The 27,123-nt window shown below is 54.7% G+C and overlaps 1 protein-coding gene across 3 annotated transcripts; it reads left to right on the forward strand.

Moving 5' to 3' along the window:
• Window positions 1-6,438: 6,438 nt before the first annotated feature.
• Window positions 6,439-26,304, forward strand: KRBA1 (KRAB-A domain containing 1). 3 transcript variants are annotated; one of them, XM_025379494.1, is made up of 17 exons: window positions 6,439-6,823; window positions 11,014-11,153; window positions 11,490-11,609; window positions 12,313-12,468; window positions 12,862-13,017; window positions 13,882-14,022; window positions 14,255-14,428; window positions 15,206-15,361; window positions 16,144-16,341; window positions 16,794-16,967; window positions 17,366-17,539; window positions 20,263-20,415; window positions 20,920-21,102; window positions 21,878-22,072; window positions 22,160-22,300; window positions 23,388-23,492; window positions 24,933-26,304. In XM_025379494.1, exons 2-17 carry the CDS (start codon window positions 11,120-11,122, stop codon window positions 25,772-25,774), a joined length of 3,102 nt encoding a protein of 1,033 aa, XP_025235279.1. In that variant the 5' UTR covers window positions 6,439-6,823; window positions 11,014-11,119; the 3' UTR covers window positions 25,775-26,304. The 3 variants fall into 3 exon arrangements, with proteins under 3 accessions (XP_025235279.1, XP_025235277.1, XP_025235278.1); XM_025379492.1 differs by having other exon boundaries at window positions 6,439-6,534; window positions 11,027-11,153; XM_025379493.1 differs by having other exon boundaries at window positions 6,439-6,534; window positions 11,027-11,153; window positions 12,865-13,017.
• The last annotated feature ends 819 nt before the right edge of the window (window positions 26,305-27,123 follow it).

Genomic DNA, 27,123 nt, shown 5'->3' on the forward strand with positions numbered 1-27,123 from the left:
TTTTTTTTTTTTTTTTTTTTTTTTTTTTTTTTGAGACGGAGTCTCACTGTGTCTCCCAGGCTGGAGTGCAGTGGCGCGATCTCGGCTCACTGCAAGCTCCGCCCCCCGGGTTCACGCCATTCTCCCGCCTCAGCCTCCCAAGTAGCTGGGACTACAGGCGCCCGCTACCGCGCCCGGCTAGTTTTTTGTATTTTTAGTAGAGACGGGGTTTCACCATGTTAGCCAGGATAGTCTCGATCTCCTGACCTTGTGATCCACCCGCCTCGGCCTCCCAAAGTGCTGGGATTACAGGCTTGAGCCACCGCGCCCGGCAATATATATTCTTATATAGAGCTGAGCTCTCATAACAGTGAAGGCTATCTCTGGGGTGGCAGTGGGGGATGAACTAAAACCCAGATAGGTAAATATGAGCTGATCCTGGGAATGCCTGTGGTGGTTGTGGTGAGCTAACCAAGGTGCTTCAGTTTACACAGCCATCTGGGTACAGGAGATTTGGCCTAAGACCTGAGTCTACCTTCTATTGTACCAAGTCAAACTCTTAGAGAGCCATAATATTAGTAAAAGCATTGGGGGGGAAAAAAAAAAAAAAGCATCCACTAGCATAAGAACACAGGACATTTTTCTCTTTCTGGGGAGGCAGAGGGCATCGCCCCTGAGAATCCATAACCATACAACTACCTTCACACTTGTTAGGGCTTTGAATTTATACTACCTACATGGTTCAGAAATTCCTCAACCTGAAAGTTAACATAAAAAGTACTCAGGCTAACAATGATTCTAGAGTATCCCCTGGTGGCTCACACCTGTAATCCCAGCACTTTGGGAGGCCAAAGTGGGTGGATCACCTGAGGTCAGAAGTTCAAGACCAGCCTGGTCAACATGGTGAAACCCCATCTCTACTAAATATACAAAAATTAGCCAGGTGTGGTGGTGGGCGCCTGTAATCCCAGCTACTCAGGAGGCTTAGGCAGGAGAATCATTTGAACCCTGGAGGCAAAGGTTGCAGTGAGCCGAGATTGTGCCATTGTGCTCCAGCCTGGGCAACAAGAGTGAAACTTCGTCTCAAAAAAAAAAAAAAAAAAAAAAAAAAAGAAAAANATACCCTCAAGCCAGACTGCACAGGATTCCTACTGATAAAGCCTGGCTTAAGATGGCCTTACAATTCAAAGTAATAAATATACAAGGAACCAGCCTATTATGAGTGAGAACCACCAAACAAAACAAAGTCATAAAGTCAGGCCATAGAGTTACCAGACAGATCCTATAAAGTAAGGGTAGTTAAAAATCTTAAAGACATGAGGAATTGAAAGCATGGACACCTATGATTTTTTTAAAGATAAAGCAGATACATCTAACATGAAAAGTGCAGTCACTAAAACTGATAATTTAATTAACATTAAACACACATTAGGCAAAGCTAAAGAGAGATTTAGGAATGAAAGAATGTAAATATTTTAAAAATTACTAGGAATGAAGCACAAAGGCCTAAAAAAAATGAAAAATATGAAAGAGTAACTAAAAGAGATGGTGCAGAATAAAGGGGTCCAACAAATGTCAAATACAAATTCCACAAGAAGAAAGTGTAATGGGAAAGAGACAATATTCATTTCACTTTTATTTATTTATTTATTTTTTGAGACAGAGTCTCGCTTTGTCACCCAGGCTGGAGTGCAGTGGTGTAATCTCAGCTCACTGCAATCTCTGCCTCCTGGGTTCAAGCAACTCTCCTGCCTCAGCCTCCTGAACAGCTGGGATTGGAGGCATGCGCCGCTATGCCTGGTCAATTTTTTGCATTTTCAGTAGAAACAGGGTTTCACCATATTAGCCAGACTGGTCTTGAACTCCTGACCTTAGGTGATCTGCCTACCATGGTCTCCCAAGTGCTGGGATTACAGGCGTGAGCCACCATGCCCAGCCTGGGAAGAGGCAATATTAAAAGACATAATAGCTGAGAATTTTCCAGACTTGTACAAAGACGTGACACCTCAGATTTAGGATTCATGAGTTCCAAGAAAGATAAATAAAAGATCCATACCTAGTCACATTGCAGCGAAACTTCATGATACCACAGATAAAGAGATGTTGTTTTTTTAGACGGAGTTTCGCTCTTGTTGCCCAGGCTAGAGTGCAACGATGTGATCTCTGCTCACTGCAACTTCTGCCTCCTGGGTTCAAGCGATTCTCCTGCCTCAGCCTCCCGAGTAGCTGGGGTTACAGGCATGCACCACCATGCCTGGCTAATTTGTTTGTATTTTTACTAGAGTCAGGGTTTCTCCAGTTGGTCAGGCTGGTCTCAAACTCCTGACCTCAGCTGATCCTCCCGCTTCAGCCTCCCAAAATGCTAGGATTACACATGTGAGCCACCAAGCCCGGCCAAAGAGATTATCTTAAATGAAGCCAGAGAAGTTAAATCATATGTAAAGGAATAATTAGACTGACAGCAGACTTTTCAACAGCAACAATGAAAGTCAGGAGACAATAGAACAAAATATTTAAAGTGTGAAACAGTTCTCTCCCTAGCTAAACTATCATTCAGGAGTGAGAAAAATGTAAGACATTTTATATAACTGAAAGTATCTACTTCTAAAATATCCTTGCTGAAAGAAATTTTAAAAGTTGTGCTTCAGGAAGAACATTGAACCCAGAAGGAAGAAGAAAGAAGCAAGAAAAAAGAGTGAACAAAGATAGTGGTGAGCACACTGGTAAATCCAAACAGCATAGATTGTATAAAACAAAAACAATTACTTTAAATGTCAGGAGAGAGTCTTAAAAACAAGATGTAACTAAAAAGAACAATAATTACACACAAGACAGAAGGGGAATAGTGTGATTAAACTCATATTCAAAAAGCTTTCTATCATTTGGGAGAAGATCAGAAATAGTCATTAATATTAGATTCTATTAAACCAAATATGTGTGTAAAGTTACAGACTAACCCCTAAATGAATAGAAAAGGAAAGCATAACTTTCAAATCAGTAGATTAATGATTATGATAGAGATTGTCATATTGGATTCAGCAGCAACAACAAAATCTAGCTACATGCTGTTATGTGACACACATCTGAAAGTAAATATACACAAAGTTTGAAAGTAAAAGGACAGGAAAAGATATATCAAAGAAACACTTGCCAAAATAAAGTTAGTGTAGCTGCAGCAATATCAAACAAAATGGATTATAGACAAAGACTATTATTAGGGAGAGTGTTACTTTCTAATAATAAAATGAACAATTATCCAGGAAAATACTACAATTCTAAATTTGTAATCACATAGCTTCCAAATACATGAAGCAAAAATCCTCACAAATTCAGAGAGAAATTGACAAATGCACAAACTTGATATGAGACTTTAACACCTCTTTAGTAACTGATAGTTCCAAAGGCAAAAAGATGATAAGCTATAGAAGGCATAAACAACATGACTGATAAGCTTGATTTTATAGCTCTAACTAGATTCTACACCAATATTAGAATATATGTACTCTTTCAGGCAAACATGGAACATTTTCAAACATCTGTTGCACACTTGGCCACAAAGCAGTCTCAGAAAATTCTAAAAAATCAACATCACATACTACATTCTCTGACCATAAGGCAAAACTCAAAAACAAAATGATAACTCATAAAAAAGATTCTCATTTGGAAATTAAAAAGTACTTTTAAATAACCTCACGGATAGAAAAAGAAATAATAATGAAAATCAGAAAATATTTTAAAGTTGTAGCCATTTTTACATGGAGGACTGGCCAGCACAATTTGCCTTTAGATTCATTTGGGAAAAGTGCTGACTAGTTCACCAAAAGTCAATTCACAGAATGACCAGATAGCCAAAAGCCAAATATGGTAAAAGCTAAACCACCGAATATCAATTTGCTAAACAACCAATCTGAATTATTGAATTTTTGTTTGTTTGTTTGTTTGTCTTTGAGACAGGGTCTTGCTCTGTCACCCAGACTGGAGTGCAGTGGTGTCATCTTGGCTCACTGCAATCCCCCTCCACCTCCTAGGCTCAAGCAATTCTCCCACCCCAGCCTTCCAAGTAGCTGGGACTACAGGGGTGCACCTCTGCACCTGGCTAATTTTTGCATTTTTTTGTAGAGATGGGGTTTTGCCATGTTGCCCAGGCTGGTTTAGAACTCCCAGGCCCAAGCAATTCACCAGCCTTGGCCTCCCAAAGTGCTAGGACTACAGGTGTGAGCCACCGTGCCTGGCCCCAGTCAAGGATTTTTTAAAGATGTGTTTCATCTCCACTCCTGCCTTTGTCTGTGTCCAGAGCCACCCAATAAACCTGGTTCAGGACAGGTCTTCACAACTATTTTTTAACACACATACACAGGCTGAGGTAAACACAGGTCTGCAGGGTCAAAGGTGCAACTAAACTTTGGGGGATGGGGGTGCTAGGAAGTGTCTCCATAATTTAAATAATTGGCCATCCAGCAAATTTCATGTTGGTGAACTGCTTTTAGTGACTGATGGCCCACAAATGGGGCAGGAAGCCTAGCCAGGAAGTGGAAGTTTGAGTCAAAGAGGTGCCAAGAATCTGCACATGTTAAAACAAAGGTGCATCTTACTTGGATAGAGATTTCTTTCTAAAAGAGTTTACGTTTAAGGCAGGGATCCCCAACCCCTGGGCTATGGACCAGTACCAGTCCTGGCCTGTTAGGAGCTGGGCAGTGCAGCAGGAGGTGAGCTGCGAGCAAGTCAGGGGAAGCTTTATCTGTAGTTACAGCCACTCCTCCTTGCTCGCATAACCCCTGAGCTCTGCCTCCTGTCAGATCAGCAGGTGCTGGATTCTCATAGGAGCCGGAACCCTGTTGTGAATGCGGGATCCAGGTTGCGGGCTCCTTAGGAGAATCTAATGCCTGGTGACCTGAGGGGGAACAGTTTCATCCCCAAGCAACCCCCCTCCCCGTCCATGCAAAAATTCCCTTCCACAAAACCGGGCCCTGGCCTAAAAGGTTGGGGACCCCTGGTTTAGGGGGTTTTAAAATTTAGGGATCCCAGACCGGAGGGTGGGCGGTGGAGAGGAGCTGGGAACAGTACTACATTACTGTAAGGAGCCCACCTCACCTTGGCACGGAGGTGGGACCCAGCCTAAAGCCCAGGCGGGGACTTACCCTGAGACATGTGGCCTGTAGGGCTCTTGAGATGAGAAGTTGGACTTTTAAGTTTCCCCTTTCTGCGAAGTGGGGCCTTGTGATATCTTCAAATCCTTGTTCAGCAGGCTGCGCACACACCAGTCCTGTGTCTAAGGTGTCTCGGGCATGACCGAGGGGGTTCTGCCCGGGTGGGCGCGAGCCTTTCCTCAAAGGCCTGGTCGAGGGGTAGTCGGCATAGTACCCGAGTTCTGGGAGGTGATCACAGTCGGCGCAGCTGCAAAGGCCAGCCCCGGGCGGCTGGGCGAGGAATTCCCTTTCCTTCCCTCCGATATTGCCAGGCAGAGCGCTCTCTGGGCCGTAGGGTCTGGACGGGACTTCCAAACTCAGAGCAGAGTCTCCTCTGCGTGGGACCACAGGCTTCCTTTCCCCTCCAGGCTTCTGTCTGGCACAGCAGGCTTAGTCCCGCAGGCCCCCTTCCAGGAGCCTTCTATAAAAATGACCGGGTCCTTCTCCAGACAGGAAAACGAGGCTTGCTGCGCCTCGCCCGCACCCCCGGAGAGCCCCGCTCTCGCCTCGTCCGCCCGGACCAGGCCTTCGAACTCGGGAAGCGCAGGGGGAGGCAGAGGAGGGTGGGCCGCGCTGCCTTCCCGCATCACACGTTTATTTGAGGTCTACCACGTGCCAGGAATAACTGGGGTTACCAGACCAGCAAACAGGCACGCAAAATGCGACACGAAGGTAGGTCATGGCTGTGGCAAGCGGGAGCGCGGGCGAAAAACGTGAGGACGCGCGGGGGCCTGGCAGCTGCTCTGGCCCACCCACGCCCGGCAGGACCCTCGACCCCTTCCATTCCGGGTCGGGTTTCCCCGACCGCGGCCTCTGGGAAAGACGGCTCCCTTTTCATCCCCACCGTCAGCCCATGGCACATGGGACGCGCTCAGTGGTGGCTGCGGGAAATGAATGAGTGATGTGCGGCGCGTACCCGCGGGCTTCCACGCCCACAGCCAGCCCGGCGGGTCTCGGCGCGCAACCTCTGCCCGCACTTGGGGGCGGGGACGAGGGGAGGGGACGGGGACGAGGCCGGAGCCAGGTACGCCCCGCCCCGCCCTGTCTCCGCCCCCCGCTTCCGAGCCGGCGCCGCGGCGCCTTCTGGGAAGTGTAGTCCGCGCCTGCACCGGCCCGCCGGCCGGCCGGCCCCCGGGCGGAAACGGCACCACCAGCCAAGGGACGCGAGGCGCGCGGGGCGGGCTCAACGAGGCCGGGGGCGGGCCCAGTCGCGCCCACCCCCGCCCCTCCCCCGCGGCCCAGGCCCCCGGCCCCGCCTCCTCCTGCGCGGACCTGGGCGCCGCCGACGAGGGTCGCGCGCGCCCGCGCCAGGGGCCGCGCCGGAAACTGAGGAGTGGCGGGGAGGCTGAGCCCGGGGATGGCGCGCCAGGTAAGGCAGGCGGACGCGCGGACCCCTCGGCGCAGTGCAGCCCCGAAGGCGGCAGGGCGAAAAAGAGCTGGGACCCCCCCGCCCCCAACTTCGGGATCGACTGGGCGAGGCGGGGCAGGCCTGATGCTCGGGGGTTCGTGCCGGGAAGTTCAGGTCCTTGGACAATCTCTCTGCCGCTCTCCGCCCCTGGGTACCCACGGCCCAGTCTCCACCTGGGGAAACCCCCCTTGTCGTGGCTTCTTTCATTACAAGTTATTCTGGTAGAGTGGGCATGAAGGCCTCGGAAGGAGTGAGTAAATCTCATACTTCTATTCTTGGTGGAATCCTGGATCCCGGGGCCTGGGGACGTGGAAATGGGGAGAAACAGAAGATAGAGCAAACCCCAAGTTTTGTCCTGGGAAGCCTCCAGGTAAGGCTTTTAGATCGGAGAACTGGAGGGAGAGCCCCAGGCTGTGATAGCCTGGGCACCGTTTGGGCTAGGTTTTGTGTGGGCTGTGACGATGCCAGGAAACTCTGGTGCTGGTACCAGCGAGGCATCAGGTATCTGGTACTGATACCAGCAACTGCTGCACGTCCTTCTGAATGGGCACCTGGAGCCAGTTCTGCAACTGTGGTGGCTCCTGAGCTTTGGCCAGTCTGAGGCAGCATGGATGGGGGACAGCGAGTGACTAGGCAGAGCAGACACAGTGCCAGGCCCTTAGTATCATTAGTGTCCCTAAGCATTTGGGGAGAAGGGAGAGGCCAGGCAAATTGGATATTGTTGGGCAGGGACAGTCAAGTGTCCTTTTCAGGTCTGGATGCACAGTTAAGTAGCCCAGGGACACCCTCGCTCAGACATGCCCATGGCCCCATCCTAGGGCCTCCTCATACCACAGTTTCCCGTTCTGTAAAGTGAGGAGTTTGGGCTGACCTTTCAGATCTGATGTTCGGGGAGGGGAATATCCTTACACCGTGTAGCTTCATGGAGAAGGTGGCCAGGGGTGACCTTGGGGAGTGGTAGGACACAGTCAGGTGGAGAGGAGCAGGGAGGGTTCCCAGAAGCCCAGGGGGATGTGAGCACAGCCTCCAGGTTGAGAGGCCCTGGGGCAGGGTCTGGTCTGGGAGCCCGAGCCTGAAGCCCACTGGGAGAGCAGGTCTAGGCTGGGAAGGACTGTGAGAGAGGGGCAGGTCCAGCAGGCACTGAAGCTGCAGTTTTTGTGCCGGGCTAGTGACACTGTGGAAGGGTGTGTTAGGAGGACCAATGTGCAGCCGTGAGCTAGGAAGCTGCCCGGTTACAACAGTCCTGGGTCAGGCCAGAAAGCTTTTATCCAGTGGTTGGGGGAAGGAGGTGAAGTGGGGCCCAAGGAGGAAGGCTGGTGGTGTGTGGATAGAGCCAGCCAGTGGTGGCCTTCCTCCTCCCGAAGATGAGTGTTGTGGTCCAGGTGTTTGCACACTCACACTTGCTCACTCCCTCACACACAAAACCCTCACTCTTCCTTTGCTTTTTCTGGGCAGAGGGAGGCCACTGGCAGAAGTGCTTACCCTGGCCACAGTCAGTTCCCATTTGCATTTTGTAAGAATTTTGTCACAAAACAGTTTGTCTTGAGGCTGAGATGGTGAGAGGCCTGGAAAGCATCTCTTACAGATTCCTGGAAGAGCTGGGATATATTTAGCCTGGAGCGAGAGAGGCACCGGTGGTCAGGAGCAGTGTGTGGAAGAGCTCAGCTGGTGGGCTCAGACCTGCAAGCGGGCGTTAGGCAGACAGGCCTGGCTGCAGTATTACTAATCATAGCTCTTAATATTAATAGTCCCTGCATTTGTTTCAGGCACTCTTCCTGTATTTGTTTTGTCTTCACAATGTCTCTATGAGGTAGGTTGTTATGATCCCAGTATTATAGATGAGTTCGCTTAGGCCCAAATGGGTTGTTTGGCTGAGGTCTCATAACTAATACGAAACAAGGCAGGGATTGGAATTCTGGCGGCCTGGCTACTGAGGCTAAGCCCCAGCCACCGTGCTCTGCCCGGTCTCTGGGTCCAGAACCTCTTAACTTCCACATCAGGTCAGCGGTGGTACCAGTGGAACCAACACAGCTGGTATCATGTTCTTACTTAGAGCTCAGACCTGTCTTGCCAGCTCTGTGTTGAGCCACCAGAGTGTCATGTGGGAGCCCTCTGCCTGGCATGAACCAAAATTCCAGACTCCCAGAAAGAAAGCAGGGGTGTGGCACACACCACATTGTTTGTTCAATCTAGGCACCTTGAGCCACTTCCATCGTTTAGGGAATGGTAGGAAGCCTCCTGACACCTAAATGCCTGGAAGCCAGCCCGGGGCCCTCCTGGCAAGCAGGCCTTCCTAAGGACAGCAGTCTCGGGCCGCTCTGCGTGCTCTTCTGCATAGACCCTGATGTTGGCTACATTTTCTCTGTTCCAAGACACTAGGAAGAAATGTAAATAACTCTTTGAGAGAAGTTTTGGAGGGTGTCTGAGACTGTGCCTGAGAGGGAGTGACCATACCTGGGCCAGAGCCGCAGAGGCTCAGGGAGAGTCTGCACATTGAGGCAGGAGGCAAAGGCTAGGGCGTCTCACTGCCCATGGGCCTCTGGGCTTCTGGGCCTCAGGCAGGCAGTCACTGGAGGGGATGCCCCTTGCCAGGGTTGTAGATGCAGCCTGGCCAGAGAGGAACATTGGTAGGTGTGACTGCGTGGGACAAGTTAACAGCTGTTCAAGGAGAACAGGCAGAGAGCCCGGCAGTGAGTAGACATCAAGGCTGCCGGTTAGTGGCAGGGACGGTTTTTTGTTGTTGTTTTTTTTTGAAACAGGCACTGGAGTACAATGTTGTGACCTTGGCTCACTGCAAATTCTGCCTCCCAGGTTCTAGCAATTCTCCTGCCTCAGCCTCCCAAGTAGCTGTGATTACAGACACCTACCAACACGCCCAGCTAATTTTTGTATTTTATTAGAGAGAGGGTTTCACCATGTTGGCCAGGCTGGTCTTGAACTCCTGACCTCAGGCGATCCACCTGCCTGGGCCTCCCAAAGTGCTGGGATTACAGGCGTGAGCCATCACCCCTGGCCTGGGACAGTTTGTAGAATCACTGACTTGGGTGGGTGCGGTGGCTCACACCTGTAATCCCAGCACTTTGGGAGACCAATTTGGGATGACCACTTGAGCCCAGGAGTTCAAGACTAGCCTGGGCAACATAGTAAGATCCTGTCTTTATTAATTAATTAAAATAGCTGTGCTGAGCACATGAAACAAGAGGTGAATTGTCTTTGCTTTATTAGGAACGTTTTCGTTTTCTTTAATAATTCATTCTTACAAATAAATAGTTTAACACTCATTTCTCAACAGGAAGGACCCTTCCCATAATTTACCTTCTGTTTGCTTAATTTGCACAGTTAATTTTTGCCATAATTTTAAATTCAAGCCTATTGATGCTGGTCATTTTCTAGTGTCTGATGGCCACTTTGAAGTCCACTGAAGGACTTTTTTTTTTTTTTTTTTTTTGAGATGGAGTCTTGCTGTATTGCCCAGACTGGAGTGCAACGGTGCGACCTCGGTTCACTGCAACCTCCGCTTCCCAGGGTCAAGCAATTCTTCTGCCTCAACCTCCTGAGTTGCTGAGATTACAGGTGCCCGCCACCACACCTGACTAATTTTTGCATTTTTAGTAGAGACAAGGTTTCACTATATTGGCCAGGCTGCTGTCAAACTCCTGACCTCAGGTGATCCGCCTGCCTCGGCCTCCCGAAGTGCTGGGATTACAGGAGTGAGCCACCGCACCCAGCCGAAGGACCATTTTTAAAGAAACGTAGACAAAAATGTTCCTGTTACTTTAAAAAGCCACAGGGTAGGAGGAGATGAGTACAGAGAATAGGAGATAGGAGTACAGAGTGTAGAGGCGCCTGGTGACCCAAAGCTTCCAAGGGCGACCCCAGGTTTCTTCTGAGCACCTCTCTAAACCCAGCACACAAACTAGGTGGACAACAGAAATGTATTCTCTTACAGCCCTGTAGGCGTGAAGCCCTACATCATAGTGTGGGCAGGGCCACACTCCCTCTGAAGGCTCTGTGGCTTCTGGTGGCCCTGGGCATTCCTTGGCTTGTGGCTGCATTACTCTAGTCTCTGCCTGTCTTCACACAGCCGTCTTCTCCCTGTGTGTCTGTCTCTGTGTCTCTTCTGATAAGGACATGAGTCATACTGGACTAAGGGACCCCCCTACTTAGGATCATGACCTCATCTTAAGTAATTCCATCCACAGGGACCCTGTTTCTAAATAAGGTCCTACTTATAGGCGTGGGGGTTAGGACTTCAGCGTGTCTCTGCAGAGACACAGCTCACCCCCAGCGCTGTCTCCTGAGGGGATTCCTGCATGTCAGACCCTGCCCCCGGCTCTGGCTATTATCCTGGAGTGTGCACCTGGAGGCCTAGGTGGGGTCACCAAGTGCAGGGACAGCTAGGCTGGCCCCTCTGGGATGGAACAACTAACCCCCCTGGAGACTGTGCCTGCAGGTGTCCATCACCTTCAAGGACTTGGCAGTGCGGTTCTCGGAGGAGGAGTGGCGGCTCCTGGAGGAGGGGCAGAGGGAGTTCTACCGGGACGTGATGCGGGAGAACTACGAGACGCTGGTCTCCGTGGGTAAGGACAGGAGGCAGCAGCATGTGCGGCAGGAGCCTGGTGGGCGGTGGAAGGGAAACCGGAGTCCCTGGGACCTGGCAGCCTTAGTCTTTCCATCTGTGAAATGAACACGGGGATCGTTCCCGCTGCTGCTGTTCTATCTCCCAGGACCGGGTTCTAGGTACAATTCGGTGGGGGTATGCGGTGGCCTCTGAGGTTCCAGCCACTCTGTGGTTCTTTGAGTTTAAGTGGTCACGTGAATGTGCACAGACATGCAGGGGCCTGGGGTGCTACCCAACTGTGTGCGAAGCAGAGGCCACTCCATTCCCAGGGCCACAGTTCCCTCTTCTTTCCCAGGGACAGCTGAGCTGCTCCCCCTCTCTGCTTTCCTGTCACCCTCAGAGTCTGGAGGAGCTGTCGTGGGAGGGAGCCACGCTGATGAGGGGCAGGAGCCTGCTGGTGGCGGAGGTCCCCAGTGTAAGTTATCTGTCAGACTTTGGGCGTCTCCTCCCACTTATAGATCGTCAGGCCCGGGCAATGTGTCACCTCAGCCGGCTCAGTCCAGCCGCTCACCTCCCTGGCTCCCCTACTGCAACCTCCCGAACTTTCACCTCTCATCACTCTGGGCTGGAAGCCTGTTATGCAGAGAAGCACTCAGAGGAAGCCTGGGGTCACCCTGGAGAGTACCTCCTGCCTCAGGCCCCCCACCTGCCACCACCCTGAAGCCTTATCACAGCCACCCCTGCAGAACCTGCCCCAACTCCTAAAAGTCCTGCCACAAGGCTTACATCCCAAGACCTCAGATGGTGGACATGCTCCACTGGCCCAGACTGGGCAAGGCCAGGCATTTAGGGGGTGCCGAAAAGGCAGAGGGCCCAGATGGTGGGAGAAGTGTGGCGGCAGCCCGCTTGGGCATTCCCCTGGGAGGCAGGGAGATTAACGAGTAATGCAGAACAGAAGAGCCCTGTTACCCAGGCCCTGCCCCCATGCCCTGGCTTTCCCTTGGCCAGAGCACCTGGCCTGAGCCCAAGTCCTCTATATCTCATGGGACATGGTGTCTCCTCTGGCTGCTTCTCCTGTGGCTGGGAGGATTATGTGAGATGCTGGGTGTGAAAACACGCACATAGGTGTGAGTGCTGAGCAGCCGCAGGGGTGCGGGGTCACTGTGGCCTCTCCGCAGGGGGACAGCCCCGGCACAGCCTGCACCTCACCGCCCTGGTGCAGCTGGTGAAGGAGATCCCAGAGTTCTTGTTTGGGGAAGTCAAGGGCGCTATGGACAGCCCCGAGAGCGAGAGCCGGGGAGCCAGCCTGGATGGAGAGAGAGTGAGCCCCGAGGGTAAGTCAGACAGCGGGGCCAGTGCACGCAGCCTCCTCTGCACTCCCCATGATGAAGCGCAAGTCCACGGCACTGCACTGCATGTGGGCTCCCAGGCACAGGCGGGGAGGCAGAGTCATCTGCTGTTCCTCACGGCTAGGCCGTGTGCCGCCCTCTGAGTGCGTGGCCATAGCTGGTGAGAGGGCAGCTCGGGCTTTCTCATGGTAGTTTCTGTGTGGCTTTGTCACCCTCCACCCACTGTGGCCCCATCAGAGCCCAGTGATGACAACGCATAGCTGGCTGACATCCTGGTCATTGTTAGCAGCACATGGGAAGGAAAAGACCCAGAATGTGACAGTGTGACAATGTTAGGGGCATCTTACCAGCTGTTGTCTTTTCCCTCTTTCCCGACAGCAGCTGTGGCAAGAGAGCCTTGCCCTCTCCGAGGCCTGCTCAGCTGCCTTCCAGATGGCCCTGCCAGCCAGCCCCGCCTGGCCGCCACGCCCACCGACAGCTTGTGCTCCAGTGGCCCAACTGGTGACGGGGTCCAGGGAAGTCCTCTCCCCATCAGTGAGTCTGACACAGCAGGGACAGGGAGAACCAGCATTTCAAGAGCCCTGACCATGGCGTCAGGGGACCTGGACCCTGTGCCCTCTTCATTTTTTTCTAGGACTCAGTTCCCTTGTTGCTCTGTTTTCTTGTTGACAAGGTGCCCCAGGGAGCAGGACCACATATTTAGCCTCTGGTGTAAACACCAAAGAGGAGGCGTGATGCTCAGCCCCTGGGGAGCCTCTCCTCCCGCCTGATCACTGAGCACTTTGAACACAGAAGCCTCCGGCAGTTTCTCACATGCAGGCCCACGGCCGGCAACATTCACATACCTGTGTGCACTGGAGACCATCTCATCACAGCAACCCCAACTGCAGAACAGGGCCAGGCGAGCTCCTAGGATTTCTCTGGGGTCTCATTTTATTTTTAAAACTTATTACAAATTTTGCATTTGTCTGTTTTTATAAAATATAATTCAAATTTATATGGAATAAAATTGGCATTCCCAAAAAACATACCCCATTTAGCTGTGGTTTCATCTGGTGTTCAGGGGGTGTCGGGCACATTTGCTCTGGGGTTCTGTGTGCCCTGGTTTGAGAAGCATGAGTGTGGGATTGTGGTCTACATGTCGAGACTGCCAGCATCACTTGCTGAGCCAAATTCGGTGGCTGGGCTCACGGGGAAGGGCCTAGGGGTGTTCACAGTGAACCAACAGTCTTGCTGTTTACAGTTAAACCAGAAAGAAATGGTGAAAGCCCTCAGCCCTCCTGGAACAGGGACTTGGGTAGCTGGAGAAGGCTGTCCTCTTCGGGGACCAGATCTGGGGTGATTTTCCAGAGTCTGGAGCTGGGGCTAGAAAGGCCCTCTTGTGTTCTCCTGCAACAGAAACTGGCGACAAACCATGGCCTACACGGAAGGAAGGCCCAGGAGCCCCGGGAGCCCCGGGCGGGGAGCCCAGCCCTCCCACCCTTAGCCCCAGCAGGAGGAAGAGCCGCAGAGAACAGGAGAGAGGGACCTCGGAGGCCGGTGAGGGGCAGACTTTCCTCAGTGGGGTGGTGATGGGCAAGTGTGTTTAGTTCACGCGAGGAGGTCATGCTGCTCCCCAGCCTGGGCCTGGTGGCAGCTCCACGAGGCAGGCCTTGTCTGTGTTCTCACGGGCGGGAATCTCAGCCGCCCGGAGACCTGAGTGCCTGCTGAAGCACTCTTGGGTGCCCCGTCAGGACTGCACTGACCCCGGCCCACCTTGTGTGTGCTACAGGAATTTCTCCTGGGAACAGCCCCTTGCAAGGCCTCATCAACTGTCTGAAGGAAATCCTCGTGCCTGGGCCCCAGCACCCCGAGACATCCCCAAGATTCCTGCCGCCTCTCCCCAGCTTGGGCACGTCCAGGCTAACCAGAACAGACCTGGGGTCTGGGAGCCCGCCCTGGGCAGGTGAGTCCTGGGGCCTCAGGCTGAGGTCTCTGAAGCTTGGTTTGCATTTCAACAGCGATTCCTCCTGCTCCAAACTGTCTCCCTTAGGGATCGTTACCAGCTTGGCCACTGCTGTGTTGCCATTGTCACCTTTCTGGAGCCAGGTGGCTCTCTTAAGGACAGCATTTGGTCAGCTGGGAAAAGGAAACTTGGAAGCAGGCTTTGCCCTGGTTTCTTCATGTCCCTTCCTCCTCCCAACCCGGGACCCGAGGGGAAGAGCTGCAGAGCTCATATGTCGCTTTGCATTGATGCCAGGCATGATGCATGGGGTGGGCTTGGGCTCTGGACGGCATGGTGGAGGGGCCAGGGCACAGGTTGTGGAGTCAGACCCTGACAGGCTCCTGACGCCTTGAGCCTAGGCTGTTCCCACTCACAGGGCCGCAGTGAGCTTAGCTGCAGTAATGTGCTTATTGTACAACTCCATTTTCCTCAAATGTAAGTTTTGTTCAGGACCCACAGAGCTGTCTCGAACAGTGACCCCGACAGCCCACTTCCTTCAGTTTGTCCTCAGAGCGATACCACATGTCTGCCTGCAGGGCGACTTCCATGCCTTCCCTCTCTGCCCTGTCCAGTTGTGGCAGGTGTGTGAACCCAGGCACCGGGAAGACTCAGTGAGCCCCTGGAGGATCCTCATCCTCAGAGCTGGCCCCACGCCCCTCTCACTTATTCCGCTTGTTGTTTGTCGTGAAGGCTGAGGACGCTGGGCTCCAGGTGAAAACATGTTCCTTTTTCCTTTAGTGAAGACCGAGGCAGCTTCAGGAGATTGTCCCCTCCAGGGTCTGCTAAACTGTCTGAAGGAGCTCCCCGAGGCCCAGGACAGGCATCCCAGTCCCTCGGGAGCGGGGAACCCACGTCTGCAGGAGAATCCAGGGGCCTGGAAAAGGGGTTCTGGAGGTAAATTCTTCTCGCTGGGCTGGGAGGGCCCCCAGACGTCCTCTGTTACCCTGCCCCAGGCAGGGCTATAGGTGGCCCCCAGCATAAACACTCAGGCCCCCACGGTGGCCCTTCAGGGAGAGGAGCCAGATGCGGGAGATCCCCGCTGTGTAAATGGAGCGAGCTGCGTGGGAGGGGCTCGGTCAGCACTTGATAATTCTCAGGCTGGCTCCCAGAGGAGGAGCTGGACATTCCGAAAGGAAAGTGGGGAGGGAGCCAGATCAAGAAATAGAGGACGGAGCTCTAGCCCAGCACACACACAGCTCCTCATTGTGATTTGGGGTCCTGTGTGTTTGGGTCAGGTTGGTATAACTGAGATTTGGGATTTCCGCCGTGTGTGAGGGCTGGGAACCCCAAATCCTAATTATACCCACCCGGCCCACACATGGGTTCACGTTTCCGTGCATGTCACCTCAGCTGTTAGCTTCTCAGAACAAAGCCCTGAGCAGCTGGGTTGAGTCAGGTGTGCTGGCCATGGAGAAAGATGTGATTGGTGCTGTCCAGGGAGGGCCGACTTCACGCCTGGTAGAAACCTTGGGGGCACCGCAGGGGGCCATGGTGGGGGAGGAGGCGTGTGACTCGTCTCTCTGCTGATGATTGACAAGTGACAGCATTCTGATCCGGTGACTGCCGTGGAGGCACACGGGCTTTGGAAGCCCCTCCTAACCCTATAAAGACCTCAAGGGATTCTCAGGGTGAGTCCAGGCCTGAATCTTGGGCTTCCCACTGGCCTTCTCCCGCAGGGCCTGGACACCTCCTGACCCCTCCTGCCCGTCCTGGTCTTGGAGCTGGCAGCCTGCTCTCTGTGAAGATGGAGAACAGCTGGGTCCAGAGCCCCCCAGGACCCGCATCCTGTCAGCCTGGCAGGCAGCCCCTCAGTCCCTCAGCCACTGGAGACACCAGAGGGGTCCCCCAACCCAGCTGGGGCGCTGAGGCTCAAGGTGAGGCCTGGGGTTGGCTGCTCTGGTGGTCTTCCCCATGGGCTTGTCAGTCCCTGGCAAGGTTCCACCAACCCCAGGGAAGCAGCTCTCAGCAGGGAGCCGCCCCCTGGCCTTTCTTCCCAAGCAGAGAATCCCTTCATCCACGGCCTCCTCAGCCCAAGCCCCTGCTGCCTCGGGGCCTTTGTTTTGCAGTGATTCCTGGCCCCGGAAGTTGCCCCTGCTGACGTGTGGCCCTCCTCACTTCCCTCCTGTCTTCATGCCTTCCAGGGGTAGGGTAGGGGGCAAGGGCAGATCAGTCCCCCACAGAAGGGTTTCTTGCCTGGCAGGTCCCAGAGCCTGGTGCAGGACTCATCAACCTTGCAGAAAGCACGTCGGGTGGAGCCAGCCAGGGGTCTGATGGGCAAAGCTGGGATGTGTGGGAGATGGTGACAGGGTGTTCTCTCCTGTTCCAGCTGCCAGTGCCTCAAGCTCACCGCTAGAAGCCCTGGAAGCCTGTCTGAAGGGCATTCCCCAAAGTGGGTCGTCACCTTCCCAGCTGCTGGCCACTTCTTGTTCCCAGAACCCCCAGCCAGGAGACTCTGGGTCTCAGAGGCCTGAACTGCAGCCCCACAGATCACACAGTGAAGGTAGATTGTGGCCATGGGCGCGGGGTGGCGTGTCCCTGGGCACAGCAGTGGAGGCAGATGCTGAGGACTGTCAGGTCATTATGTTCTCCAGCCTCCTGAGGCGCAGGCCCACTCCGCCAGGCTGCCTTTCATACTCACCCCCAGACAGCTGCCTGCATGTGGCGAAAGCCAGTGCAGATCTTCCTGCCCTACTTCCTTCTCTCAGAACTCTCTCCAGTCACGAGACTCACTGTGGGGTTTCTGTGGGTCACGCGCTATGGGAGTTTAATCTGTGCCACAGGGAAACCGCAGTGGGAGATACTTTGGGGCAGGGTCTTCTGGTGCCCGTGTACCCCATGGCCCAGGGGTCTCCTCTCCAGTGAGCCTCCTGGTGACCACAACTGTGCTGTTCCCTACAGAAGCGACCAGAGAGCCTGTTCTGCCTCTGAGCCTGCAGCGCTGTGTGAGAGATGGCCCCACCCGGCCCCCAGCCCCCCGAGGAACCCCCACCAGCTTCTCCTCATCCAGCAGCACTGACTGGGACCTGGATTTTGGGAGCCCTGTGGGGAGCCAGGGGCAGCAGCCTGGAAAAGGTGAGCTAGGCCAGCCCGAGGCTGGGGTTCATTCTGGGAGAGGACTTGAGGCCCCTTGCCCAGTCCCTGTGGCTTGACTGGGTCAGACTCCCGTGCCAGTGCTGGGAGCAGAGCCAGGGATACTGAGGCAGGAGCAGATGCAGGGCTTTTCTTGGGCGGCTCCGTTTTAGTGACTTGTTTCAGAAGGGACAGGACAATATCTAAGATTTCTTTTAAAATCTTTTTGGGGCCGGGCGCGGTGGCTCAAGCCTGTAATCCCAGCACTTTGGGAGGCCGAGACGGGCGGATCACGAGGTCAGGAGATCGAGACCATCCTGGCTAACACGGTGAAACCCCGTCTCTACTAAAAATACAAGAAAATTAGCCGGGCGAGGTGGTGGGCGCCTGTAGTCCCAGCTACTTGGGAGGCTGAGGCAGGAGAATGGCGTGAACCCGGGGGGGCGGAGCTTGCAGTGAGCCGAGATCGCGCCACTGCACTCCAGCCTGGGGCACAGAGCAAGACTCCGTCTCAAAAAAAAAAAAAAAAAGAAATCTTTTTGGGCTGGGCACAGTGGCTCACGCCTGTACTCCCAGCACTTTGGGAGGCTGAGGCAGAAAGATCAGTAGAGGCCAGGAGTTTGAGACCAGCCTGGGCAACATAATAAGACACCGTCTATACAGAAATTTTTTTTTTTTTTTTTTTTTTTGAGATGGAGTCTAACTCTTGTTGCCTAGGCTGCAGTGCAATGGCGCAATCTCGGCTCACTGCAAGCTCCACCTCCTGGGTTCAAGTGATTCTCCTGCCTCAGCCTCCCGAGTAGCTGGGATTATAGGTGCCCACCACCACTCCCAGCTAATTTTTGTATTTTTAGTGGAGAAGAAGTTTCACCATGTTGGCCAGGCTGGTGTCAAACTCCTGACCTCAGGCAATACGCCTGCCCCAGCCTCCCAAAGGACTGGGATTACGGGCATGAGCCACCGCACCCAGCCTGTACAGAAGACTTAAAAAATTATCTGGGTGGAGTGGCACCAATAGTCTGTAGTCCAGTTACTCAGGAGGCTGAGGCAGGGGATCACTTGAGCCCCAGCGTTTGAGGCTGCAGTGAGCTATGATCACACCACTGCAATCCAGCGCGGGGGACAGAGTGAGACCTCCATCTCAAAAATAAATAAATAAATATAAATAAAAAATTCCTTTTTGCATTGAATTCCTTACCCTAGCCACAAAGAATTGCCTGTGATATCAAACTGACGCCCAGCTTAGGAAAACATACAGTGAGGTTCGTGTCAGAGACACTCGGGAGTGTGCTTGGTGACCTGTGCCTGCCCCGGTCACTCCAGTCGCGTTTGCTGCAGACTTGAGGATCTTGCAGGACTCCAGCATCTCCTCTTGGCCTTTTTATTTCCCCCACCCGGTTAATCCGAGCCCTCTTGGTCTGTGTTGTCCTGCCGACACCAGTCCCTCTGTCCTCACCTCTGTCCTGACTGCCAACATATTTACTGAACAGGCCTCTCGCAGCAGCCACAGCTCTGGTCAGGCCTGTGGGGCCTGCCAGTGTCCACAGCAGCCTGAATTCCCAAGCCCCACTAGGGGTTAGCCCCTTGGGTGTGGGGCTTTTCCCCCAAAATGCAACTGACTTCATAGGTAATATGATCACATAGCTTTGTTCAAAAGCTATAAAAGGTTATGTGGGAAAAATGAAGTCTTCGGCGCTGCAGCCCCTCCTGCCACTGCTGCGAGTTCATTCCCCTCCTCTTCCTCACACAGAGGGCAGCATCTGTACATGCCCCCTCCAGGCTGCCTTTGTCATCAGCATTTGTCTTTGACTCCTTTCTATACTTTTCATATTCCTTGGCCACCAGCACCAGTTTCTTCTTTGGGACAGCAGTGTGGTATTTGGTAGCATGCTTCATGTGTCCTGCCTGGGTGGACTTTGTTTACTAAGTAACCCAAACTGCAGGATATTTCACACTGCCTTTCAGAAGCTTCCAGACAACTCCCGGCTCCCTCTGTTGCCCCAGAACTCAGCGGATGTGCTGTGGAGAAAATGCACGTGGAGGTCCTCTGGTTTCCACCTGCCCTTCCAGCCCGTGGACATTCAGAAGCGCTGCGGGTTTCCCTCCCGCCCTGTGCCTCGGCCCAGGATCATCAGCAAACGCTTTCAGGAAAGAGAGTGGCAGCACTGTCCGCTTTATTAGGAAGGGCTCTCCTCGCTCTAGAGTTTCAGTTCATCTAGTTCCTGTTACTCGCATGGCTGTCACTGGAAATAGGATGTTTACAGTGTATTTAGTTCTTTCCTAGTTGAAGCTGCATGCATGTGGGCCTGCCATGGCCCAGAGGTGAGGGGGCCTGCGTTGTTCCCCTCTGTGAGTGGTGAAGGAAGTCTTAGCACATTCCATCTGTGGGGCCATCCCCTGATCCCCTGTGCTGGGGACACAGGATGTCGTCCCTCACAGTAGTGGCAGCTGGGTGTGCTGAGGAGGACTGGAACCCACACCTGTGGACAATGCCACCTTGACAGCCACAGGCCAGGCTTCTGTGTGGGTGGCCAGGACAGGCCAGGCTGCTTCCACGGCAGCCAAAGCAGGGCCGCCGCAGAGCCAGGACTGACAACGTCCAGTGCTCTGTGCCCAGCACTCCTGTGACCCTGCTTCCCTGGGCACAGCAGAAGAGGGGAGGCTTCTGCGGTTTGCAGAGATACGAGCTACAGCCCCCGTCATCTGTGAATGTTTGATCTTCACAGGAAGCCCGCCAGGAAGCTCCCCACTGCAGGGTCTGGAGAACTGTCTCAAGGAGATACCTGTGCCTGTGCTGCGGCCTGCCTGGCCCTGCTCCTCAGCAGCAGACAGGGGACCGAGGAGAGTGGAGCCCAGGAACTGGACAGCAGACAAGGAAGGTAATAGCGGCTGACGGGGCCCAGGGTGTAGACAGGGCTGCTCCGAGGATGCCCTGGGCACTGCACCTGTGGGCTCATATCTGCTCCTGAGCCAACATGGTGCTCTGGAAATAGGCCTGGGCTGAGCCTTGTTGGAGGCCGGAAAGTCTGTTCAGCACACACGTGCAGACCTGCTGGCATCTGAGTGATGGGGACACCTTAGTGCCGTTGTCTGTGGCTCCACTGCCCTGGCTGGAGCTGGCTCCTTGTCCCGGCCGTGCCTGCCCCATGTGCCTTGGTGTCTGGGCACCAGTTTCTGAGCCCAGGGTTCCACGCAGCTGGGTCTGGGAATAGAGAGGTTCTGGAGGGTTCGGGCGCTCCCCGGAACATGGCAGGTGGGTGTTTCCCACACCTGACACTGGTGTGCCCGAGAGCCCAGCAATGGCAGAGACTGTTTCCTGTCCCTTCTGTGGCAGCACGAGGCCCCGTGGGGCTGACAGGCCTTCTGTTTTCTCATTAAAACAGGACTGAGGGCCGAGGCCTGGGAATCAGCCCGTCTTGGGCACGGTAGGGGAGAAGTGCCCACCCGGAGCCTCCGTCTGGTCAGCCCACAGGTGTTCACCTCCAGCTGCGTCCCCGCCTGCCACCAGCGGGGGCTCAAAGACCCTGGGGCCACCAGGCCAGGAGTGTGGAGGTGGCTCCCAGAGGGTGAGCTGGCACCTGCCTTCGGTACTGACAACCATGCTTTAGTTAAAGTGTTTGACAAGGAAATAGACTTCCCCTCTCTGTCCCTCTGTTCCTTCCCCATCTCTCATCCTTTGCCCAGAGGACAGAAGCTGGTGCCAAACAGCAACTGAGGTTCGCTAAACAAGAAGATAAAGTGTCACAAAGTGCTGACAAGGAGCGGGGTCGGGAAGATCATTGTTTGTGTCCATCCATTGGGTTTCTCCTGTGGAGAAGCTTCTTGAGGGGCTCCCGCTGTCTACTGCTGCTGCTTGGTTTAACTTCCAGCAGAATTCCTTCCTCGATCTGCCACAGGGCCTGGTGGGATACCTTTGCTGAATAAATGTGGTTTTGCTGACTCTCCCATCACACAAGGATGGACCCTAACTGAGTCCCACCCTTGGGCTGCTGGCCCCTATGAGATACCGGGGTGCAGGGATGGTACCTGCCTGGTGGGAGAGGCCGCCTGGCCTGTGAGACCTAAGCCTGGCTAGAACCAGACTGCTAATGACTTCCAAGGACTGGAGATTTCCAGAAAGTTCCCCAGCAGACTTTCCAAAGCTGCTGGCGTCCTGGCCAGGCTCTGGCTTCACTTTTGTCCTCTTTCTGTGGCAAGAGAGGCAGCCATTTAGGGTCCCCTAGAACTCATGTTGAGTGTGGGCTGAGCTGAAAGGGGACCAGTTCTGTGTGCCCAGACCCTAAGGCAGAGGCCTGGCTCTCTTCAGGCTGATGACAGAGCACTCTCTGGTCCCCTGCTCAGGGCCTGCCCCCAAGCCCTCCCCGCTGCACTGCCTGGAGAGCGCCCTGAGGGGGATCTTGCCTGTACGGCCCTTGCGCTTCGCCTGCGTGGCAGGCCCCAGCCCCAGCCCCAGCCCCGGCTCCAGCTCGAGCTTCAGCGGCTCTGAAGGAGAAGACCCAAGGCCAGAGCCCGAGCTCTGGAGGCCGCTCCTCCAGGGTGAGCCTCTTCGGAAAGGGAGGATAGCGGGGTGTGTGCTAGAGCGCCAGTCACCACTCTGATGCCAGCTTTGTTTGTGACATTAAGAGAGGGACCGCCTTCCCAGCTGTAAGCCTCCTGTCCCTCTGTCCCCATGTCCTGGTGGGACCCCTGCTGGAAGCAGTGGCAGCAGCCCTGGTGAAGACCCCAGGAGAACAGAGCCCAGGTACTGCAGCGGCCTTGGTGCAGGTGAGCCTGGGGTCTCCTGAGGGGGCGCCCATGCGTCCCCCAGAGGGCCAGGAGTCCAGACTGGATCCTCTGAGTCCTGCCTGTCACTTTGCCTGGCTCTTGCCAGGGAGTCCTGCACATTGGCCGTGCTTTAGTTCCCTGTAAGGTGAGCTGTGTCCGAGAGGGAGGGCGGGGCTGCTGGGGGTGCTGGTGAGCAGCTGCAGGGAGGTCTGGGCCACCCACTTGAAGCCATGTACACAGTGTTTGCACTTGCTAATATACACGCGTACATGGAGACAGATACGGATGTATTTATACGATAATAGTGTATGCTTTTAAAACTTGGCATCAGTAACAAAAGTCTCAAAAGTGAGATTTCCCCAGCTGGGGGGACTTCTTGGAGAGTGTCCCATTAGGAAAGCTAGAAATGCCGCCTGCTGCCCCAGGTCACCTTGCTTCTCAATCTCACTGTGAGCCAGTGTTTGCTCCCAGCGGGAAAAGCAGATGGGACAGGAGACAGGTCCCAGTTGCCTGGGAGAAAAGAGAGTTTAGATAGTACTTGCTGGCCTGGCCCCCTCAGGAGTGCTGGAGGAGGAGGAGGAGGAGGGAGAGGCAGTGGTAGAGGATGGGGAGAAGGAGGAAGAGGCCAGAAATGGTCAGTGGAGGGAGCTCTCCCCAGCTCCTGCTGCTGGCTCCATTTACAGCCCTGGCGCTGGTCTGTGTAGGCCCGGGCCGTACATTCCTCACTCCCCAGTGGGCCTAGCGGAAAATGGCAGAGTGGGCTGGGTATGGACCACAGGATGCCCCAGCCCGCCCTCGGAGGTCTCACTGGGGCATGACCCACAGATGAGAGTCCTTTTTCCCAGCTGCCTCTCCAGCCACTACCTCCTGCCGGAGCCCCCTGCAGACCGGGCAGGAACACCACACACACGCACCACAGCGGGCCCTTCCACCAGAATTAGCCTCCCTCGTGGGCCAAGTGTCCATCTTCTATCTCATTTAGTCATGGTTTGAAAGTTGAGAGTTTGAGATTGTTTTAGGGTATGTCAGAATGGCTCTGGCCAAACGATCGTCTCCCTGCCCCAGGGTCTCTGTGCTTTTTCTACAGGTACAGCTGGGGATCCCTGCCCTGTTTCTCGGCTGGAGAAAAGGCCCAGGGTTAGTGAAGCATCCAGAGGCCTGGAGCTTGGACATGGAAGACCCAGAGTTGCAGGTGAACTGGTGGCTTCCCCCATTCCCTCTGCACAGGCCAGGACCCAGAGCCCCTGCTTGGGGAAAACAGCCGTCCAGGGTCACCGTTTGGGTGATGGGTAGGAAAAGTCTCACCTGTAAGCCACTTCAGGTTGCATATTTCATTTCAGTGTTTTATTACAGAACCAGTTGGGATTTTCATAAAAGCAGACACACCCTTTAGAGGTGGAAATTGAGAAGTGAAGAATCAGTTTGGGGCTTGAGGGGACTTTAGAGAATAGGTGAGGAAACTGAGGCCAGGATGACCTGGCTGCGGTCATTGTGAGAGGATTGGCTCCATGTCACACGCCTGCCCCTGCGGACCCATGGTGGAAACATGCAGGGGGCCTGGCATCTAGTGCCCTGGGTCACTTGGGGACAACCCCACACCAGGAACTTTCAGTGCGGCCTGCGGCAGGTTCTCTTACTGGCTCAGGGTGTTGGCTTCTGTCCAGGCGCCACCGCTTTGCTGAGAGCTCTGAGCTGCCTGGGGCCACCGAGCCTTGCCTGTCCTCTGTAGAAGTCCTGGCCGGGGTCTCCAGGCCAAGATTCTTGTTGATGAACTTGACCAAACAGCGGTTGGGTCCTTTAGCTACTCCAGTCTTCACTTTTTCCTCGGTTTAAAGCCTTGGAGGTGCCGAAAAGAGAAAGGCAGAGCCACAGCTGGGGGCCCAGAGAAACAGGGAAGAAAGCATCTCTGCAGCCAGCCTGGGGCTGAACAGGTTAGGAATGGCAAGTGCCTGGCCAAGCCTTTCTTGTGGTTTGCCCAGGGTTGGGACCAGTTCCAAGGGAATTTAGGGTGAAGGATTAGGTGATCTTTTTTTAAAAAAAAAAAAAAAAAAGCTTATGACTCCTGTGAATCTGTAACTTCTGAATGGGGAGAGTAAAGGCAGAAGTGGGTGGGAACCCTTGTGGTTTGCCTGTAACCAAGAGCACTGAGTTCTGGAGTGGCCCCACAGTCACCCCACAAAAAATGCGCAGAAGGCCCTTGGCTGGCCTGGCCCTTTTGGCCCATCTCCTGATGCTCCCATGGCCTTGGTCTCATGCTGTCCAGGGGCTCTGGGCCCTTCTCACTGACTCCTAGGGCAGGGCTGCCATTTGGTCTCATTAACAACACAAAGACCCACCAGATTCCTAGAAGGTGGGAAGACCGCAGTTTAGGAAAGCCTGGTTACCATGGAAGCCCAAACCCAACCTGTGGTTGATCCTGCCCATCAGTTTGGGGAACAGCCAGGAGATGTAGCCAGTTTTCATGCCATAACCATTGGCGTCAGTGTTTTCAGGCCTGACTCACCTTCCTTCCCTTCTAGAAGCCGGGCCTTGGAGGAGGCAGGGTACTGAGTGCCCTTGGTTCAGGGGACCTCTGGGGAGAGAGAGTTCCTTACAAACCAGGAACTCTGACCGGTCCTTGCTCTGGTTTTAGCCAAGACCCATGGGAGGCTGCTCCCCCAGGTCCCGCCTGAGCCACCCCGTGAGTCTCCACCTCCGGAGCTGCCCCCTCAGGAAGCCGCGCCTCCAGTATTGCCAGCCTCCTCCCCGCAGCCGCTGTGCCACTGTGGGAAGCCCCTGCAACAGGAGCTGCACAGCCTCGGTGCTGCCCTCGCAGAGAAGCTGGATCGCCTCGCCACGGCGCTGGCAGGCCTGGCTCAGGAAGTGGCCAGCATGAGGACCCAGGTGAATCGGCTGGGGAGGCGTCCCCAAGGCCCTGGGCCAATGGGCCAACCTTCCTGGATGTGGACCCTCCCACGGGGACCTCGCTGGGCTCATGGCTCTGGTCACAGACACCTGCCCTACTGGAGGCAGAAGGGACCCACAAGGCCTAAACCAAAGATCCTGCGTGGCCAGGGAGAGGGCTGCAGGGCGGGTGACCCGCCAGGACTCTCCAGAGGGACCGCTCGCCGGGCACCTCCGCTGCCTCCAGACGCTCCCCCAGCAGAACCTCCTGGGCTCCACTGCAGCTCTTCCCAGCAGCTGCTGTCCTCCGCACCCAGCTGCCACGCTGCGCCGCCTGCGCACCCCCTCCTCGGACATACCGGGGGCCACCAGAGCCCCCTTCCCCCTTTAGTGCCTGCTGCCTTACCTCTGCAGGGAGCCTCTCCTCCTGCAGCCAGTGCGGATGCAGACGTGCTGACCTCGGGAGTGGCACCAGCAGGGATCCCAGACCGGCCTAAGGAGCCGAGCAGCCTGCTGGGAGGAGTGCAGAGGGCACTCCAGGAAGAACTGTGGGGTGGGGAGCACAGGGACCCGAGGTGGGGGGCGCATTGATGGCATTCCTCTTCTCCACATCTGCTCATTCTTGCCAAGGGTGCAGTGGTGGTGTGGAAGCCCTGTCACCCAACCCCAGGCCTCTCTCTCCCAGGGGATGCCATCTCTCTTAACTGTTGCTGGGAGCCTCACCCTTTGTCCCAACTGGGCAGAGCCCCCAGGTGCTGTTTGCTCAGGAGGCTGCTGTGGGGGTACCTTCCTCAGCCTCTGGCCCTCTTGGCTCAGATTCAATCAAATGTTGCTTCCCTCTCCTGTCTTTCCCACTGGAGCCGCCCAAGCTTGTAGGTGGGTGGTGTGCACAGGCCATGTGTGCCCCACATATGCAGGGAGTGCCCCACACAGCTAGAGTGGCCAGGAGAGCGCCTCCTAACCACCAGCCATTCCTGATCTCAGGAGTCATGAAGGGCTGGGCTCTTGCCTTCCTGGAGTAAATACTGGCACAGATTTCATTTGAAGAGAACTCGGCCGCTTGGTCTAAGCTGGACTTACCTCTGTGGATTCTGAAATTAAAGAAGTGAGTTGCTAAGGAAGGCCCTGACCTGACCCCTGTAGAAGGGAGCTCCATGCGGGCCCACGGTGGGGCGGGGCTGGTTGTGCCACCAGCATGCTGCCTCGTCTCCCGACATTCTTGAGAGCATTCAAGAGTGTGCCAGGAAGGGTGGGGGAATTCCCACAGGACTCATAGGACTCCCAGGGCACACTCTGTGAGTCCCCCGGGGCTGCCGCACAGAGGACCCCTGACTGGGCAGCTTCAACAGCAGCATTTACTGTCTCTGTCCTGGAGGCCAGAAGTCTACAGTCCAGGTGTCGGTTCCTTCTTCGGGCTGGGAGGGAGGATCTGTCCCGGGCCTCTCCCCTTGGCCTGTAGATGGCTGTCTTCCTGTTCAGATGGTGTTTTCTACACAGCTGTCTCCAAATTTCCCCTTCACATCAGGGCAGCAGTTGTATGGAATTATGACCCACCCTAATGAGTCCATGTTAACCTGATGACCTCTCTAAATACCCCCTCTCCAAGTGAGGTCACATTTGGAGGTACTGGAGGTTAGGCTTCTACCATACACTTTTGGGGAGGGGCACGGTTCAGCCTGTAACACACCAAAGGAGCTGGGCCAGTTTTCTTGGGTTTGTATTGGGAAAAGGCATGACCAGGCATCGCTAGCCCACTTGTGTCCTGGTTATCGGAATGTGCCTGCTCCCAGCCCGCTCAGCTGGCACTTGGCAGTGCGTTGGAACTGGCCTGCCCGTCATTCCCTTGCGTCATCTTCCCAAGAGGCAAAATGCAACCTGTGTGCCCCCAAATCCCTTATTTGACCTGGGTGGCTTCAGGACCTGTGTGTACACCTGTTGCC

This window comes from Theropithecus gelada, chromosome 3 (assembly GCF_003255815.1).
Source record: "Theropithecus gelada isolate Dixy chromosome 3, Tgel_1.0, whole genome shotgun sequence".
Lineage (NCBI taxonomy): Eukaryota > Metazoa > Chordata > Mammalia > Primates > Cercopithecidae > Theropithecus > Theropithecus gelada.